Source organism: Manacus candei, unplaced genomic scaffold, assembly GCF_025592945.1.
Source record: "Manacus candei isolate 608988 ecotype Guabito, Panama unplaced genomic scaffold, ASM2559294v1 h1tg000028l, whole genome shotgun sequence".
Classification (NCBI taxonomy): domain Eukaryota; kingdom Metazoa; phylum Chordata; class Aves; order Passeriformes; family Pipridae; genus Manacus; species Manacus candei.
This window is the reverse complement of record NW_026138076.1, coordinates 9305713-9321806: the sequence shown is the minus strand read 5'-3', so window position 1 is coordinate 9321806 and position 16094 is coordinate 9305713. Positions and strand designations below refer to the sequence as shown.

Below are 16094 nucleotides of genomic sequence, written 5' to 3'. Positions count from 1 at the left end.
ATTGACAATATTGTTTGAAAATAATGAGCTCTGATCCTAGGGAGGCATACTGAATATTTTTTTCTGTTTGAAAAAAAATTACTCTGTGACTAAGATCTCTGTGACACAGTGGTAGTTATTCCTTTATGTCACTGGGCAACTTAAATGGATAAAATGTTTGGGGGTTTTATCATTTGTTTGGTTATTGTTTGTGGGGTTTTTAAAGTCTGTTACAGTGGCATTAAATTTACATTTACAGTAAGACATGCATATTTTGGCTGAGGTAATTTATATAAAGGGGAAAAAAGTTACTAGAGATCAAAATAATTCTTCCCCCTCTGAATGGTTGGGGGTTTATTGCTGAAATAAATGTGAATACTGTTTGAATTTAAAGACATGACAAATGAAAGGATGGGTACAGACTGATCTCATTTCGGGCTTGGCGATATTCAAACTCCAGATTGGTAAAATAAGCGTGGAAATCCCAAGCCAAGAGGATCCCACACCCTCATTTTAATCCCATCACTGCAGTAGTAGCAATCTGCCAAGAGTGGCTGAGTTCTGCTCCTCTAGGCAAGTGTATGATTCCCAGAGTGGTTGTTGGCCAAGCTGAAGTATTTTCTTTTCTTCCATTTTAACTTCTATGGGAGTTCAGTAAAAAGTTCAAGAAAACCCCAGGGTTTGTGGGCTTGTGAATAATCATACCCCTTCTTTTTAAAACCAAGATTAAACTAAATCTCGTTAACCAGATTAGTCAATACTCAAAGTGTGGGCTGGTCAGGATTGTAAATAAGGTGACAGAATTAGATATTTGGTATGTCTGATGACAGAAATGGAACATTTATGGCAACAGAAAGCAGTCAACCATAACAAATATTGTTCTTGTAAACACTGCAGAGAGATTTAATTGTACTTTGCAGCTGGTAGTCAAGCATCACTTGCTCTTTGACCAACACTGCACTTTATAGAAGCATTCTTTGTTTTCTTCTGTCCTATGTCCTGACAAAGTACCATATTACCTACTTGGAGCAATAAATTATTATCTCTCAAACATGACTACAAGCAGCAGGCTAAAATCTTGTTTTAACTTGCTCATAACCAATTTAAATCTTTCTATATGTGCTTTCAAGCAGATCAGGCTCCCTGTCATGGTACAAAGTACCCACAGTGAAACTGGAACTGCACTGCTGCTATGAGAAGGAGAATTATAGTTTCTGCATTTAGAAATATTGCACTACTGTAGGTCATGGAGGAGGTGTGTGAACTATCGATGGAGTATAACTACACAATTGGTGAAGAGGCTGAATTTCGAGACTGATTTCAAAGTACAGAATCCTAAGGAAGGAGAGTCCTGGTTTAGGTCACCTGTGCAAAGCTCTACAATTATGATTGATGCAATGAGAAGCCTACTTTGTGTAGGAAGTCAGTAGGACCTTGGCTCTTATGGTTTAATGTCTTCTGGGCATTATGCTGTTGGATAAAAAAACTGAAGAAATATCACTTTTAGGTTTGTTAAAAGGATGGACGCTAAGAAGCTTGAAAATAAAGATACATCAGGAAGAAACTTACCTTAAGCATCATGGAGATGAGCTTTTACTGTCATTAAAGAGGAATATTCTGTTTAAACTGGGATGTCTTCTGGTTTTGTTTTGATTTTTTTTTTTTCTTTTTGGTCATGAGTTCTGAGAATCAGTAAGTGTAACTGTTGGGGAAATGCCATCATTGCACTATTGAGCAATATTGGGCTAACAATAATTACAAGTATATAAAAAGCTGTGTTAATATTGTTTCATGAAACCCTTAATGGTTTAGCTGCTGTCATTATTAGAAACAGTATTTTCTGTATTTTTTTCCTTAATGTTGCAAAAGTGGCTAATGAAATCTGAATGTGATGGGTTCCATTTGTAATGAAGATAAAAGTTCATTGTAGTAAGAAATAACTCAATCGGTCTCCAAGCACAGAGTACTGGTCCTGAATGTATAAAAATAGGGAAGAAGTAAAATATCTTCCTATTCTCAGTATGCAGATGTACTATAAAACTGAATACGCTGCAGTCAGAAAGACTTAAGATATGTACAGTGTTCTCAAATATGCATTGTAGACTTACCAAACCAGCTTTAAACACATTTATGTAGACAGTAGTAACTATGGCGATTTGAAAGTGGGGGCTGGTAGGCATTTTTTCACAAACTGGCCCTTGCTCTTGAGAACTGCTGCACTATTCTTACTGGTGTCAGCTGGAGTAATTGATTGCAGTGCAACTTCTCTGGATAATCTGGTTGTATAGCAAGGGCATATAGTCTTCTAAAGAGGAAACACTAACTTGAAATATTTAATCAGAAAATCTCTTTGCAATTTGGTGTGGTTTGAAAGCTCAGTATAATACTTCAGGTGTGCTTCTTTTCATTTTCCTGAAGTATTTTCTTCCAAGAAATCAAAAAAAATCCTAATCAGTAGGAAATTAATAAGCAAAATTAAGCAATTTTGAAGTGAACCTACTTGTTTGAAAATCAAGTATTTCATGAAGTAATAATAATAATAATAAAAAATCTCATTTGGAATGGCTTTTTGTATTTTTGAGCAGCAAAAAGTTAGCTAAGTTTTAATATGACTTTTTCCAAATTGTTAATTTCATCTTGAATGGATTGCAGTTTTGAAATCCAAGGAGGCATTTGTGGAAATAACAGCACATGTGCATGGCCCTAGGTTCATTTGACCATTTTCTGTTGAAAGTGACCTCGTATCTTGCATATTCAGTTTAAAATCTCTGGACTTTATTTTCAAAGGATTGGTGCATTTACACTTTCTCTGTGTCTGTTTGGAAAACCAAACCTTAGTGTTTATCAAGGAGTCCACCTTATCACTGAAATTTGAAATACATCAGTAAATGTCAGCTGGACAGTGGCAATTGAAAGGAAGACTCACTTTACCAGTATGCCTGGTGGCTGGTGCCCCACGCTGCAAGTGCCCCACACACTCCTTTGCAGAGTGGCTTTGCTGCTCATTTATTCCTCTTGAGTTAACCAATAGGACAGACCACACAAAAATAGCACCCAAGCTACTATGCCCATCAGAATGGTCCACAAAGTACTCGTGGTTTATCCTCTTTCTCCTTGTGTGGCAGGAAGTCTGACTGTTGTGAATTCTTTCTCAATGAATGTTGAGAAGGTATCTCTGAATTGGGAGAAGATGATGGGGCAGTCTGACAGCCCTGACTGGAGCAGGCTTACTGCTTCATTAAAGAGCCATCATAGTAAGTAATGTGTACTTCATACAAGTTTTAGTTAGCTTATGCTGACAGAGCATCTCGCTTGAACTTAAAAGTGCCACCAGACTACAGGTTTCTGCTCTAGTTGGCATTTTAGGCAAGGGAAATTCTTCGAGATGAAGGAAAGATAATAAATGTAGGTGTTAAAGTACTTCTCATCAGTGGAGCAGTTAAAAGGAGCTGGTTTGCGCAAGTGAGATGTCCTTCTAGTTTGTTGGTTTGAAAACTTTTCGTATGTTTCTCATGAGTGTGGTGCTTCCTCAAAACTGCCACAGATCTGGTTATAATTTCAAAGATTCTTATCAATGTGTGGACTGTTAGTATCCTTCATATCTATTGAAGCTGTGGAATGTTCCCTTTCACCATAGTATTTCTCTGTGTCTCTCATCTTGCTTAGCAGTGATACTCTTTAGTTTGAAAGTGTGCTGATGTGTGTGGTTTGGTTACTGTCCTCCCACACATAGCACGTGCTTGCATTAACCTTTCCAGCCCACAGCAACTTGCACTGACCATGAGTCTGAAGCTGAGTGTTTATTAACACTAAATTTCTTTAAGCTTTAGTGTTTTTATTGTTTGCTCACGTTTACTGTATGTATTACAGTTCACAGCAATAAATGGTTTATCCTGGATTTTTCGCTTTCAGACATTATAGGCTTAATCCTGGTCCCTGTGGTTACCCTGCATGTGTTTGGAGGGACAGAGGTCTGTGGTGTTAGAGGGAGGACAAGATGGGGGAGACTTAGTGCTGCAATACCTGCTAGCTCTGGAATGGACGCACAGAGGATATTGGATAGCCCCTGATGGAAAACGTTAAGAGTCTTATTTAGGATTTTTCTGTGCAGTCAAGTAGAAGGCGGCTTTCTGATGAGCTGATCTTGGGAGGTGCAGAATGCTCTTGTCTTCACTGGAAGTAGTGGTATTTGCCATCAGGATCAGACTTGTGTGAAAACCTTTTTGTATAAACAGCAGAACTGTTACAACTACCAAAAAACAACCAGGTTTTAAATGAAAAAGGCAGAATAAAAACTTGAACATTCTTGGCAGTTGCCCATTTTGATAGTCTCTTCCTAAGGAAAAAAGGTTCTTCTCTAAGAGTTGTGTTTGGTTCTTGTAATTTGAATATAGCGGAGACAGAACCTATTGAAATTACTGTGGTGATATTTTAAGGAAGGAAAAATAAAAGCTCTGGGGCCCACTGTAAAGCTGCAGGTTTCAGGGTAAAATTGTGTAATTTCATTGCCACACTGCTCTTGCACAAATACTTCCTATGGAGCATAACAACATTAGAGAGTTCCAAAAAGCTGTGCTACTTACTTTTTTTTTTTTTTTAACAGAATATTGATACATTCTACTGTTGTTTATTCCTATAGTGCTTATCCTTTATTATTTTTAACTTACTTACCCTGATTTAGGTGATTTCATTAGTCATTGCGTTCGTGATTTAATTATTTTATATAAATGAAAGCACATTAAAATGCTTCTGATCACTTACTCTTGTTTTTTAATGTAAGATTTTTTCTGAAATGAGTACATTGACAGAGCTTTTTTTGTTCCAAGTCACAGGTCATAATGATAGAGCTTTCTTAAGGAGAGAAAGATAGAGCTTGCAAGTTTGCACAGTAATTTTTTTCTGTCTAGTCCTGGAAGAGGATTGTGAGTTGTCTGCTGTTTCCCACCTAGGAAACAGAAGTGGATATACACTTCCACATGAATCACATTGAAGCTGTACTTACTGGAAATTTTAAGCAGGGGCAAGTGAAAACTGTTCAAGTCAGAGAAATAACTTAAAGCTATTCATGTGGGGGCAGCTTAACAGATGCATGGGAATACTCACTTGTAAAGAGCAATTCATAAAGAAACTTAAGTTGTAAAGAAGTTGGTTATGTTGTAGTAATGACTCCCTGTTCTCTGTAACATCCAACAAAAGAAAGGTCAGAAAAATCAGACATAGGTGAAGTTGAAAAACATAAGTTGTAGTTGTTGAGACACAGACAAGACATGGATATTTACCTTATGACTAGAGTGGATCAGTCTTTAAGGGGTTAAGAAGGAAGTGCTGGAAGATAAATGAGAGAAGGCTAGAGAAGACGTAGTTTTAAAAAAGTGCAAAGGAGAAGCTGAGAAACTGTAATCTATGAAGATAATTTAAAGAAAAGTGCGAGAAAAACCAGGCTTGTTGAAATTACCTGGAAGATACAAAAATTGCACGCCAACCAATGAAGAAACAAAAAATAATCTCAGACATTTCTGCTCTCTCTGCCATGTGGTAACAAGTCTTGTGGGTAGCAGAGAAGAAGCAGATATCCTGTGTTTTCATTCCAATAAGGTTTTTTTGACAGTGATGTATGGCACATTTTCACATGTACTTCACATTAGAAATTACCTATAAAAGCCTAATGTAAATCTGATTGCAGAGCACATGGGAAACTGGTACAGTGTTGAATAAGCATTGGTGTCTTCTTTTCAGATTGAAAGCTTGTCTTGAATGGGGTGTCCTGTTCTACATTGCAATATTTTCTCTAGTGATTTGTTGGAATAGAAACTTGCTGAGTTCTCAGGTGACATAAAACTTGAAGAAGCATTTTAAGAAACAAGTCTAGAAATCCAAGTGGTATGTTGGGATTAGGTGTGTGGTGGGTTTGGTTGTTTACTTTTTTTGTTTTATAGAATGTGATTCAATGTGGACAAGTGCAAAAGGGACCAGTGTTATTTAATATCTTCATTAATGACATAGACAGAGGGATTGAGTGCACCTTCAGCAAATTTGCACATGACACCAAGCTGAGTGGTACTGTTGACACTCATCATACCATCCAGGGGGACCTGGACAAGTTTGAGAAGTGGGCACATGGGAATCTCGTGCGGTTTTACAAGAACAAGTGCAACCCCCAGTACCAATACAGGCTGGGGGATGAACAGATTGAGAGCCCTGCCGAGAAGGACTTGGGGGTGCTGGTGGATGAGAGGCTGGACACGAGCTGGCAATGTGCACTTGCAACCCAGAAAGCCAGCTGTTTTCTGGGCTGCATCAAAAGCAGATCAAGGAGGTGACTCTGCCCTGCTACTTTGGTGAGACCCCACCTGGAGTGCTGGTGCCTTGACTAGGTGACCTCTTGGGTCCTCTCTTGTGTTCTGGTCACTCACCTGTTGATGCCTGTGAACTTGGGTATCCTCTCTTTTTGGCTTGGGTTGTCCAAGTCTAGTGTTAGACAGCATGAAGGCTGTGTTAGGGGGGTGGCTGAATGCAAGATGTCACCCAGCAGAAAGAGCAGTGGCCCTGAGAGGGGAAAAAACAGACCAGAAATGCTACAACTGGGCTGGGCAGACTCAGAGCTCTGTGAGGACTTCAGAGAAAACCAAGACGAGAAGATTTGTTTGAAAGAATCTAAAGAGATGTGCTGGTTACTTTGACAGCTGGAAGGTTGTAGGTTATTTAAGGCCTGATATGGATGGAGACCTGGCTGATTTATTGTGTCCATTACTCTTGTGTGATTGCAGCAATGTATCATAACTGCAGTTGTGTACATTTGACTGACTGCCTCTCAGTTGCAGGAGAAGAGTAAATTATAAAAAATGCATTATAGTCATGGTTAGGAAGTTGTATCAGTTCTATGATGGATAATTAATTTTTGTGCTTTTCAGTCTCTCCAGTGCTGGTGGCTTACATCTGCTGAGCAGCCAGATGATGGTAACGGATTCTCAGTTTCTTAATTTGCAAGACAGGTGTTTTTGTGGGGTTTTTTTGTTTGATTGTTTTTTTTCCCCTTTAAATTCTTCTCAGGAGTCAGATATTGGATCAGGTCGAGATCAGAATAGTAGTCACGTCTTGCTTTTTGTATCAATTCTGGCCATTTTGGAAAGGTAAATAAAAATATTTGATATTTGCTTCTCTTAAAATAATATTAAAAAATTAATTGAAAGGAGACAGAGCGTTCTTTAACACCTCTGACACACTGGAAAATATGGGAATGGAAAATGTGGCCATCTAACACCTAGCTACAGTCATTATATTTGCATAATGAGGAATTGCTTGCCTCAAGAGTGAACTGCAGCAGTATACAGTCAGTGCTTCTTATTGCTAAATGGCAATAGTATTAAAAAACCTGACAAACCAAACAAAAAACCCCCAAAGCCCAACCTCTCCCCCCCAAAACAACAAAACAAACCCGACCAAAAACCAAAAATGAAAATACCCTTACATTTGGCTCTGGAGCCAAATATTCTGCCACAGAAGCTGTCTGCGGGCAGTGTTGATTTAGCCAGGCTTTTCGAGGTTTTGTAAAGTTGTAGAGCAGCTCCATAAAAGGAGATGTCAGTAAAGCTGTGACCTGCTATAGCTCTGAGAGCACAAGTTCCATGGGTCACATGCTGGTGACCTCAGGAGTTCCTACATGGGGGTAAGCACGGGAGAAAGAAATATGAACAGCAACGAAAGAGAGAAAGAGACAGCATGGGGGAGACAAATCTTGATATCTCTTGACAACTGGGCTAACTTCTGCATGTTTTCATTGAGGTTTTTTTTTTCGAAATGTAATGTTCTTTGTGTAGTTTAACACCCCCAACACACACACACTTTTGTGAGGGTAAACAGCACAATATCTTCATCAGCAAAGAGGAAGAAATATTTTTATCTGATAGTGAGGGTATGGGCTTCTTAAGGTGTAAAGCTGCTGTAATCAGCAGAGGAGTAATCCTAAGTGTACAGAGGATCAGCTGTGTGACTGTACACTTATTTAACACTTAGATTTTTCTTGTCTTCCTGTATTCTTAGATTATTTCTTTTAAGGAATTGTGTAATGATATGTTTGTTCCATATCTGAAAACACAGGTCTAGTGTTATGATTTCTTAATATTGCTGTTTTATATGTTTTAAAAAAAATAGAAATAACTTATTCTGTTTGGATTGCATGGAACCAAGACTTAATGCCTGGACTGGCCATTCCCATTGTGAGCAAGGAGCAGGGCTTCTAAGACTGTAAATCAATTTTTTGAAGTATAGGCAAATATGTATGGCATTTTGCATTTTGACCAACTTTGTATAGTAGTTTCTATATAGTCACTTCCCTTTTGTTATTTTCAGCAAGCAGGTACATTAAAAAAAACCCACAACAAAACCCCAACCTTTAGTGCAACTTTGGAGCACATATTTTACCTATTTGTTATCCTTATTTGGATATAGTATTTTTATACCTTTATTACTGTTCTAACCATATTTGCTTCTGTAGGCCTCCCTCTAGAGGTGTATATCTATCTTCGGAAAAGAGGTGGAGACAGCATACACGAATCTTCTGGTGAAATACTACTGTTTCTACAGTGCATCTAACCTTTTTCTACTATGTTAGCAGTCTTCCACCTTCCAAAGAACACCACTTTAAAAATGCCTTCTGCCTCCTAGAATTTGGCATTGGCAAATGATTAGCCATTGTACTAATTGTACTAATTCTGCCTCTGTAGCAGAGGTCACTTGTTGGAAAGAGTGGTTTGGGTGGATTACTCAGGGCTGGTTCATGCCTGCACCTCTGCTTCCCAACTGGTTCAGGGCTTGAGCTCTCCCTTAATTCTGCATTTCATGTCTGCTGCTTGCCTGAGTCTAGAGCAAGGCATTTGGCTGGTAGAATAAATGCAACATAGTGATGGTATGCTAGGTGTCCTATTACAAAGGGAAATCATTTAAGTAGGGAGGAGAGAGGAATTGCAGTGGTCTCTCTAGCACTTTTCTTGAGTCATCCTTTCCTGCTTTGGTGCCTCAGTTTTTAGTGAGTAATGCTGGCTAAAACAGAGCTTCACTCTTGGCAATTTGAAGGCTGGTGACCATTAATAACTGTTGCTTCTGATGTAATCTGAAGCATGTCTGGAACAGTAGATTTGTATTTAATTTCACATATGTAAGCTTTTTTTGAAAAATCTATAAAATACGCAAAAAAAGAATAATCTCTGATGTTAGGCTTAATTTGCTGCATTGAGTTGTGAGTCAACTTTGAGGTGGCTTAATTCAACATCTTGTGGTGAAGCAGACTGAGCCATCTTAAATCATAAAAATGTAGAAAGGGATGATTTAGGAAATACAATTACAAGAATGATGTGCTTTAAATCATTGGGTTTCCTTTATTTTATCCCCCCAAATGTTAGATGATTATCTAGTTGGATTCTTGTCCTTCATCCTCCTGGCAGTTGTATCCTCTGTTTGAGTGAGCACTTACTGAATGTCTCCCATTCAGTCTTGGCTAATCTGGCAGCCCTGAAACTGCCAAGCCTGCTACACAGTGACCCTTGTCACTGAGGGAGAAGCAGTACTGCCTGCTGTACCAAGTGTTGTACACTTCAGCAACTCAGTTTTTGGCTTTTGCAGGGATGTGTGTTTTACTTTAGGGAACCAGTGTTCAAGTAAGGGGATACCATAGAATCATATAATATCCTGAGTTGGAAGAGACCCACATAAAATAAACAGAAGACTTAAAATGTAAAAATCTAGTGTTGCATACTTGATGAAAACTATTTTTCAGCATTACATGATATATCTATGTAGTACAACTCGTGGTAATGTTTATGATTTGACTTTTTTTTTTTATGGTTAATTAAACCCTCACCATAAAAAGAAACCCCAATCCCTCTGTGTGTGTTGGTTTTCTTGGCGTTAAGTAACAGCTACAGCTTTATCTGAACTTAGCTCCTGTCATTCTTCCTGATGCTGACCATGACAGGCATGAATTATTCATGCATGCTTTCTCTGCAGCAACCTACATAAGAGACAGAGTGCTATATGCATTTTAAGTGCTGATCAAGCTTCCATGGGTAGTAACTATCATGTTTCTAGGATGATGGAATTATGACAGCTACATTTGTAGTTGCTCTTTGTCTCTGTTTACAAGACTGTGTTTTCAGTTGCTTATGATTGTACCAGACTTCTGCTATTGGGCTGAAATTTCCAACCTTGGGAGAAAAGAGGGCAGCTGAGTACGGATTGGCATGTCTCAAATAATTCAGTAATTACTGATTATGTCCACATTGTGTCAACAGTGTCAATCTTTCATAAGCCATACTCTGGACTGGATGTTTTTTGGATGTGCTTTGCAAATCAAAACTTTTGATATGTGTTAATTCAGGACCAGTCATGAGCTGCTAGTGATTTTGTTTTGTTCAGATTCCAGAAGAAACTTCCTCTCCTATTAGAGATTTGGCTCTCCCAGAAGTGAGAGGTGGCACTATACAGTCTCCTTAGAGACTTCAGTGTAGGCTAAAGCCCAGTACACTTCCCCTCCCATTATGAGCTGTTCTTCCAAGGGGCTGCCTCTCCAGAGCATTGAATTACAGTGTATTTCTATGCTGTGGGCAGCACCTGCCGAACACCCTTGCCTTCTTTAAAAGGTTCATAAAAATCAGTTTAGGTGACCTAAATCTTCTCAGATATCTTTGCTTTCACCCTTGCTTCTCTGGGCTTCTGCTAGCCTTGGTCGAAGAAGTTCCTTCAATACAGACCCCAGCTTGGCCCAGACATGTCTGTCTTCTGCTTCCTGCCTCATCAGGGACTTGTATTGCCTGTTTAGCATCCCAGTTTCTCTGGAAACTTGGTGAAACATAGCAGTAGCCACCAAATGGTGGTAGCACTTCAGCAACGGAGTGAGTGACCAGATGAGATGATGCATTGGCACCTATTTCCTTCACCAGTTTTAATCATAATTTAAAATCAGCCAAAGGGAAGCTCTTCCTTCTTCTGTACTCAAGTTATTTTTTGTAAAGAAGAGTAGATTAAGCCTATGATTACAACTGATTGGAAACTTTCTGTATGAAGAAGTGGTATTTTTCACTAAGCAATTTTACTGTACTCTGCACTTTCACAAGCGTAGATATTTATATCCTCTATAGAGATATTTTTCAAATGACTTCTGCAGCTAAAACAATATCAATTTTTAAATGGAAAAGAAAGCAAGAAGTCTCTGCTGAAAAGGAAATTAAATAAATTGGTTATTTTTTACTAATATTTTTTTGGTTTTCTCTTCTAGAAAAAGTACAGAAAAGGATCTGTGGATATTTCAAGGATTAAATGTGTAGAAGTTGTAAAAAGTGATGGTATTATTCCCTGTCAAAATAAATATCCATTTCAGGTATGTTTCTTTTATATAAAATATATAAATTACAGTGCTCTTTTCAACAGTGCCAAGTCATTTGGATGTAACTTCCCTTAAAATTGCTGTCACTCCTAAATACTGAGCCTATTTTCTGTCTCTTTTGGACTGGTGGGAGGTAGTTCAGGATCAGTGGTTAAAACCCATCCCCAGCAAGCTCTGCTCCCCCTGCAGTCCCCTCCCTTGGGAGTTGTACCTCATACACTTGGTCTTTTTCTTTTCCCCATCCTTTCTGCTTGAGTTTTGACTGGAAAGTCCTGGTCATCCTCCAAAACAAGTAAGCTGGCAACCCATTTTCTGTCTTCAGTCTTCCACATTAAATTAACTTTACCATTAAATTATTTAGAAATAAGAAAATCAAGATAAAACTTGTTGCTTTATTTTCATTGTGAATTGAATGGAAATAAACACAGAAAACAAATTGCTTAGAGGGGAAAAAGAAAACTAAGGTGGGTTGGATGCTGTGCCTCTGTAGAGGGAATAGTTGGAGTGAGGATGAATTCCACTGCTGGAGAGGGGACTCTGATCCCTTTCTTCCAGAGCAATACAAGCAGTGAAATAAAAAAAAGGAAGAGTCACCCCAGGCAGTACAGAATTGCAGGGAGTTGTGAAATGGCTGGAACAAAGGATGTCTGATTATTAAATAGCTGTAATGATTGAATTGAGCTGTTTTTAGAAAACACCTGGTGAAGAATGAACAAAGCAAAGCGTGAAGCATTTTATGGAATGCTGTCAAGATAGATACCATTACAAAATCCTTCCTTATTCTCCTGGAAGCATCATATATGAATAATAAACCTTAATAACCTTTCCCAGTTTCTGCATTTTCTGCCTCAATACACTAATCTTGCTAAATACAACAGTCATTAGTCTTATTCTGTTTCCTCTGTTTCCTGAGGCAAAAATAAGTTAATACTACAAGGTAAATGTATTTTGATTATTTCTTTCCTCCCTTCAGGTTGTATATGACGCTAATACGCTTTATATTTTTGCACCGAGCGCACAAAGCCGGGATCAGTGGGTGAAGAACCTGAAAGAAGGTAATGGGAATTGCTTATATGTAACATCTGACATAGGCAGATGCCTTTGCTTTAGCTGTCTGGATGTGTTGGAGTTAACTTGGTGCCGTGTTTTGAATTTGTGGCCAAAACACTGTTGAAAACATACCATGTTGTAGTTGCTGCTGAGCAGTGCTTGCACAGCCTTTTTCCCTCTCTGTCCCCACAGTGAGTAGGCTGGGGGTGGGCAAGAGGCTGGGAGGTGACACAGTCAGGACAGCAGAACTGGGCTGACGGAAGGGATATTCCAGGCCATATAAAATTGTCCTCAGCAACAAAAGCTGGGGTAGAGGAAGACAGGGATTGGGTGTTTTTGCTTCCATATTGGCCATTGCTCAGAGACTGGCTGGGCATTGGTCTGCTTGTGGGAGATGGTGAGTGATTGCCTTTTGGGTTTTTTCTTTCTTCCAGTTATTAAACTGTCTTTATCTCAAACCACAAGTTTTTATCTCTTGCTCTTTTTATTCTTTCCCCACCCTGCTGGGTTGGGGGAGTGGGCAAGTGACTGCATGGATGCTTAGCTGCTGGCCAGCATCAACCCCCAGCAAATTATAAAAATAAAATGTTAGAGCTTCTGTTGCTTATATCCACCAATTATAATTTCTTACTAGGCCAGCTCATCGCTTGCATACACAGAGTGTGATAACAGGCACTGGGAGTATCAAACATCCAGACTGATTTGATTTTGTGAAGTCCAGCTGCAATCAGAATTTGACTTTCTGGTTTTGCACAATGAGTAAATCATCAAAAAGTTTGTCCAAGCTAGTAAATGGCATCACTCAAAAGTTTTGTTTGGATGCAGCTAGACAAGATTGTGGGCCATGTAAAATTATGTGATCTGATAAGTTCTATCACAGTGAGTAAAGCTTTATTTTCATGAGCCTCTTAATGCTCTCTTTCACCATCAGATGCTCACATTAATTACAGATGGTCTGTAAAATAATAAGAAATGATTTCTGGGCTGGGGATCACAGGTCAAGGAGTGACTTCTGAAACTCAGCAAGCCATTAGCATGGGGGTAAGGAGCCTTTCAAACCAAACTCAGGAATTGTGCCATGGACTAGAGATAAATGTCAGCTATCTTTCCCTCCAGAACACTGTTTGTAGAGGAATTTGAGACTCTTGCAGCAGTAATAAAGGACCAGGCAGAGCTCCCAGAGCCTTCACTGCTGCCTGAATGATTCGTACGGTGCAGATGGGCACCTGGGTCTCCTTTCATGGGTGCACCAAAACCCTGCTGGGATGGCTGTTGTAGGTGGGGAGGACAGCACTCCATTCTGGAGTAAAGTTATGTTATTACCCTAAAAATATCCTCTATGATTGTTGTATCACCTCCATATAAACTTGCAAGAAAGCGCTTAAGAGAAGCAATGCTAAAGTAAGGGCAAAGATATTGTAATACGTATTAAAAATTACCCTCTTGTAAACTTTTTTTTTGGTGTCTTTCATTGTATGTTCTTTTTCTTCTTGTAGAAATAAAGAACAACAGCAATATAATGGTAAAATATCATCCTAAATTCTGGACAGAGGGAATTTATCAGTGCTGCAGACAGACAGAAAAATTAGCTCCTGGCTGTGAAAAATACAATCTTTTTGAAAACAGTAAGTACATGTGTCTTCATATGAAGTTGCTCTGGCATATTTTTCTGCTTTTTTATATGATACTGTCATCACCCCTGAATGACCTGGATATTAGTCAAATTTATAGAGCAGATTCAGTCATTGATACTGTGCATAAAGTAAGTCAAAATGTTTGTTTCCTTTCCAAGTATTTTGTAAAAAATAGAAAGACCAGCAAAATGTCCTTGCCAAAAAAAAAAATGTTTACAGAAAGTTGAAAGGAATCATTGAGGTTGCATTTCACTTGATTTGTTTCTCCCATTTCAAACTTATTTGACCAAGTGTTTATCTCAGACTGAGGATAAAACCTGATGGTAGAAAAGATTCAGCCAGAAATCTTGTCAGCTCTTCAGTTATTTATTAAAACCTCTATTAACCCATGTGAAAGAATAATACCTGTATTACATTCAGCGTTACTACACCAGGCTAAAAACAGTAAAAGAAGGTTTAATATTTTTACAGACACAGGACTGAATTTTCTCAGAGGTTTGTAAATGTCCCAGTATTAACTGGGATGAGCTGTGACTTCTGTAGGCATGTGCATCTTCCAGCATCCAAATTGCAGATTCTGCTTATTCAACAGTGGATGCTCATGCATGCACTGCTGTAGCACTGCAATATTGTCCTACAAAGGATATAGTTATTATTTTGTCCTTGGTTTAAGGAAAATTCCATAGTAGGAAAAGAAATGGAGCCATTGCTTATCTCCCATTTAAATCAGTGGCACTCAATGATTTCTTATGTCAGTGCCTTAAATGGTAGTGGGTGGGGACCTGTGGATTTAGTTGCAGTAAAAGACTAAAGAATAAACAGTGGCTCATGGCTGTTCTTATTCAGTAAAATGTAAAGCATGACATACAGCTCAACCTTGTATTTGCTGAAAAAAGGCAGTGCAGGAGAAAAATACTTCTGGATCAGAGAGATGTAATAAAAATATACATACAATTGTTATGCCTTGTTTAGCAAAGCAGGGGTCAGGGGCATAGAAGAGCAGTTCAGGGCTCTCTGTGGCATGCTGTGGTGTGGCACAGACTTTGCTGAATCTGTGGTGAATGCAACCTGCTGACTCATTTAGGATGTTTTTACAAGAATATTTAATCATTTTTCCTCTTGCTTAACTGGTGTTGTCTTTGCTTTTCTAAGCCATCCTGGAGGCTTGTTGAGGTATTAAAACCTTATCTGAAATTTAAACCTTTTACTTAATTTTTAAATTTATAGCTAAATGGATAGACATAAATCCTCTTCTGTGCTTTGTTTCTAGATGTAATGAGATTGTCCTCTCCAATGCCAGAAAAAAGTGTGGTAGGTAGAGTCTTTAAAACATTGAATAGATAATTGCTGCTTTTTGAAACAGTGCTTAAATTTCTTGAGATTCTTTCCATATCCTGGAGCAAAGGTCTCTTCCTGTACACATCAGTGGACATCATGCTCTGTCACAGGGTAAAAAAAAATCCCATTGAAATTTAGCTGTATCTATTAGCTGTGTCTGTACTTCTGGTGGAAGATGTGGCCAAAAAACAAATGCCAGCCAGCTTTGCCCTTTACTGGCATCTGCAGAGCTGCAGCACAAACCAGCCCCATGGGTACCACCCACCTATGTGATTTACTGCCACGCATCCAGCTGCCTCCTCGGGCCCCACCACAGCTTCCCCCTGGGACAACTCAGGAATATCCCAGCTTTTGCCTCCAGGATGCACTGGTGTGATGGTAAAGGTGGGTGGGGTGGAAAAATGGAGCAGATTGGGATGATAATAGTGTTGTGTTGTTTTCAGCGAAGGCCTCCACCACCTGTTCCTCCAGTTGAAGAAAATGGCAATGAAGAGGAGGAGATAGTGGTAGCAATGTATGACTTTGAGCCTACAGAACATCATGATTTAAGATTAGAGAAAGGTGAAGAATATACAGTGATTGAGAAGAACGACATTCATTGGTGGAGGGCGAGAGACAAATATGGGTAAAGATGAGTTCCTTATTTTTTTTTATAAAGTTCATAAGGCTATTTCCATGTTGTAGTAGTTCATATTGACTATATGTCATCAAATAAC

General features: G+C 38.8%; 1 protein-coding gene across 7 annotated transcripts in view; it reads left to right on the top strand.

Moving 5' to 3' along the window:
• The window catches only part of TEC (tec protein tyrosine kinase), a 50031-nt gene that overhangs the window by 16696 nt on the left and 17241 nt on the right, over positions 1 to 16094 (top strand). For 6 of the 7 annotated variants that reach the window (XM_051789995.1, XM_051790001.1, XM_051789999.1 and 3 more), the window contains 5 exons: positions 11249 to 11350; positions 12330 to 12411; positions 13903 to 14031; positions 15311 to 15351; positions 15822 to 16003. In XM_051789995.1, coding sequence (XP_051645955.1) covers positions 11249 to 11350; positions 12330 to 12411; positions 13903 to 14031; positions 15311 to 15351; positions 15822 to 16003 — 536 coding nt within the window. Of the gene's footprint in view, positions 1 to 11248; positions 11351 to 12329; positions 12412 to 13040; positions 13286 to 13902; positions 14032 to 15310; positions 15352 to 15821; positions 16004 to 16094 lie in introns of those variants that run through there. The other variant, XM_051790002.1, reaches the window with a different exon arrangement.